The sequence below is a fragment of the Trichechus manatus genome, unplaced genomic scaffold (genome assembly GCF_000243295.1).
Source record: "Trichechus manatus latirostris isolate Lorelei unplaced genomic scaffold, TriManLat1.0 scaffold00145, whole genome shotgun sequence".
Taxonomy (NCBI): domain Eukaryota; kingdom Metazoa; phylum Chordata; class Mammalia; order Sirenia; family Trichechidae; genus Trichechus; species Trichechus manatus.
In genome coordinates this window covers 1,685,315-1,688,953 of record NW_004444081.1, presented here as the reverse complement: position 1 = coordinate 1,688,953, position 3,639 = coordinate 1,685,315, and the positions used below count along the sequence as shown (strand labels likewise).

The following is a 3,639-nucleotide window of genomic DNA, read 5'->3' as shown; positions in this document are numbered from 1 at the left end:
ATTGCAGACAAGTCGATTCAGACTCACGGCGACCCCATGTGTGTTAGAGTAGAACTGCTCATAGGGTTTCCTTGGCTGTAATCTTTTACAGAAGCAGATCACCAGGCCTTTCTTCTGTGGTGCCATTGGTTGGGTGGGTGTGAACCACCAACCTTCAGGTTAGTAGTCAAGAGCAAAGCATTTGCACCACCTAGGGGCCTCTCTGGGTAAAGTATTACCTTATTTGACCTAGAGGCTTCCAGGGACAGCCTCATGGTTTCTGCTCCCTCATATAATCTCCAAGCTCCTTCATGTGGAGCCAGGGAACTGCTGAGGTCTTCTTTGGCACTCTGAAAGGGCTGAGGGGAACTAGGATGGTTTTGGCACCAGTTTCTACCCAGGCACAGCAGATTAAGGCTCTTTATTGCCCTTCTGCTATGGATTATTTCTGCAAGCCTCCTCTCCTCAACTCCCTCGAGATGAGATGCAGGAATCAAGCTTTTCTAAATACTCCCTCATATTCTCAGCTCTGGTGGCAACAAAGAGATGAGGTGGGGGCTTCAAATTCTAAAGTTCATCAGGCCTCCAGGGGTGAGTGAGGTGCCAGTCACCCCTTGAGTAGGCACCCCATTCTCTATGACAATGCTCTTGGAACACCACCCCATTAATCTGAATTCTGGAGGTGAGAAAATTACCTCATGGGAAAGGATGGGACAGGAATTCTCTCCCACTGAGAGAATAACAACTTTCACTCTCTCTCCAGTAATCGTCTTATAATAGCTAAGAGGGGTGAAATTGTTTGCTGGGTGATGATTGTGGGTAATAGGGCTTGTTTAACCGCCTTTTATTAAGCTCTGGGGGGATTAATAGGCCCCAGTGTTGGCAGCTCCCTTTAGTCTGTGGAGTATTAGTGCCTATTGTTTTCAGATGGGGCCCCAAGGCAACAGTAAAAGTCCCACTCATCATCTTATTACGTAAACAATAATTCAGCTTGGTATTCCATTGCAGCTGTCCAGAAAATGATCACAAAAGTTGATTTAAATTTCATTTGGCCTAACCCTCCTGTCACTGTCACTCGTCTGAAAGTTTTAATAAGAACTAAAGATCACAAACATATGTAGAAGTCTGGGAGAAGTCAGTAGGGTGTGTAATAATATAAAATTTGAAAAAAATTAACTACTCTCCTGCACAAATGGTGTATAGCTGTGACAAAAACCAGCATGGCTTCATCTTGGCCTGACCTGGAGTTCATGAAGTAGGAATGTGGATGGAGGGATGCAAGGAAGGCAAAGGATGACGGAAAGGAGGAAGAAAAGTAGGGAAGGAGAAAGAGCACGCACAGTACGTACTCCTTGCTTTCATTCCTGGCTCCCATGGACAGAGCTCAGAAGGAGAACAGTGGTGCCCTCTCAGGGAGGGCTGTAAAGTAGCTGGCTTCTTTCACTCAAGAGCTATTTAGAGCTCTGGCATTTTGGCCAGAGATTGGTATCCATGGCCCAAGGAGTTAGCATTCCTGATTCGGGGAGGCGACCAGGAAAGATGAGAGTTTGCAAGTACATTCAACATTTCCCCCTACGCCTTTCCAACTGTCCCCACCCTCCCACATACACTACGCTTAAGCTTGCTGAAGAAAAATAAATTCATTAACCCGACTCAGCCTGACATAACTAAAGAAGCAAGCAGAATTCTCATCGTGAGAACCCTGAATTTGTAGGTAAGTGCTATTTACTCAGTTCTTTAGTAGAAATTTAGTCTAAACTTTAGACTATAAAGCAAGCTGCCTGAAAACATATTTCTTGCTGTTTTGTTACCTTATCCTCCATTTTAATGTTAAGTGTATTCCTGTATTAGCAATGCCAAAGCTTTATTGAGAGCTATCCATTTGTGGCCTGGGTGCATATTGCACCCTTAGCTCTGAGAAGAGCATTGGGAAGGGATCAAAGAAAGCGGCAGACACATCCCTGCTCATTACAGTTCAGAAGAGAAAGATGTTGTGGACTTGAGTGTCAGGATACCTGAAGGATGAGGAGGATCTAAGGTCTGAGACGGGTAGGGGCGGAGCCGGAAGAGTTTATGCCCAATCCAAGTGTTCCACCAGTGCTGCCTATGCTGTCTCATATTGGATGTCTGTTCTCTTGCTCAGTAGACCCTACTCTGTCCACTCCTTGAGGTATTGATTTTTGAGATTTGGCAGGCATTATTAGACTCCAGAGTCACAACTCTGAAAGCTCCTTGGAGGTTGGAACTGTGTCTCATTCATCATTACCCTCAGCACTTAGCATACCACTTGGCACAGGGTAGGGTCACAGGCTGAATGAACTCATGCATATGTGAATCAATGAAATGCCATATGTGAATCAATGAAATGCAGAGGCCCCAGAATGGCTCTGCCAGGAATCCCCAAATCCTCCTCGTCCTGCCCCAGACTTCCGAGTATGCTCTTTGGGAGCCTTTAAGAATAGCAGAAGCGACTTCTTTTATTGGGTTAATAATGCCTCATTGTATGTGCAGGGTGATTTTTATTTTTTTTAAAGAGCTTTTCATATACTTCTCATTTGGTCTTTACAACAATCTGATCAGAGGATATGTAGGGGACTTATCATTTATCCCTATTGTATGAGCAAGGAGACTGAGGCTCAGAAGAATGTGTTCACCCTCAATCCTTCTATTTCACTGTGAAATGTGAAACTCACTTTACTACAGAGCAAAAATTCCCAATAGTGTGGTTTCAGCTGGTTAGGCGGTGGTGGTTTCAGAAAACCACGTTTCAAACACTGATCTCTGACAAACAACTAGGGCTCAGTGGCCTGGTGTTGTGTATCAGGTTAGCCGTGGTGCGGGCAGAGTCTTGATTTATTATCTCTAGATCATGAAGAGGACAGAGAGGCACATGGTCAGGGGGCCAATGCATAAGCACTTTGATTTGGAGGGGAAGACCACCCAGCAGGTGGAAGCCAGGCTCAGCCAATGTCTGCAGAGACTAGAGGGCATCCACCTCTACCACATGAAGCTACTGACCAGGGAGCAGAGACAGCTCCAAAAGGAGCTGCAGAGGTTGCAGCAAGGTAAGCAAGCATCGGGGAGAGGCCGAGCAGGGCAGCAAGCCCATCATGTGTTTTTTGAGATTTGAGTCCCAATTCTGACAGCTCCTTGGAGGTAGGCACTGCATATCATTCACCAGTACCCTCAGCTCTTAGTGGAGCACCTGGCACAACGTAGCGTCACAGGCTGAATGAACCCATGCATATGTGGATGAATGAAATGCTGAGGCCCCAGATGGCTCTGCCATGAGTCACCAAATCCTCCTCATCCTGCCCCAGACTTCTTACCTCATGACAAAGGCCTTCCAGAGCCCTGCAAACTAAGGAAGCAAGATCTCCTCCTGGTCTCAACCTGGACTGTGGGCTGCCCAACCCTCAATGGCCCTCCACTCACAATTGCACAGCTCCCTGGAGAGGCCCCTGCACAAACCTTCTTGAGCTAACACTTTACAGGCTTCTAGTCACTGTAGTCTTTCAAATTAGCTCTCTCTTGCTGTAATCCTTAGTTTTCCACTTTCTGATTTTATTTCTTATTCTTTTCTTTGGCCATATCTGAGTTGTTTGGTTATACCCCTTTTTTCTGGTCTGGTCTTTCGCTTTTGGAGCTAACAACCATTTA

The 3,639-nt window shown here is 45.9% G+C and overlaps 1 protein-coding gene across 1 annotated transcript in view; it reads left to right on the top strand.

The window, feature by feature from the left end:
* Window positions 1-2,848: 2,848 nt before the first annotated feature.
* Window positions 2,849-3,639, top strand: part of CCDC190 (coiled-coil domain containing 190) — a 12,209-nt gene continuing 11,418 nt past the window's right edge. The window contains exon 1 of the mRNA XM_004385781.1: window positions 2,849-3,044. Coding sequence (XP_004385838.1) covers window positions 2,849-3,044 — 196 coding nt within the window. The remainder of the gene's footprint in view (window positions 3,045-3,639) is intronic.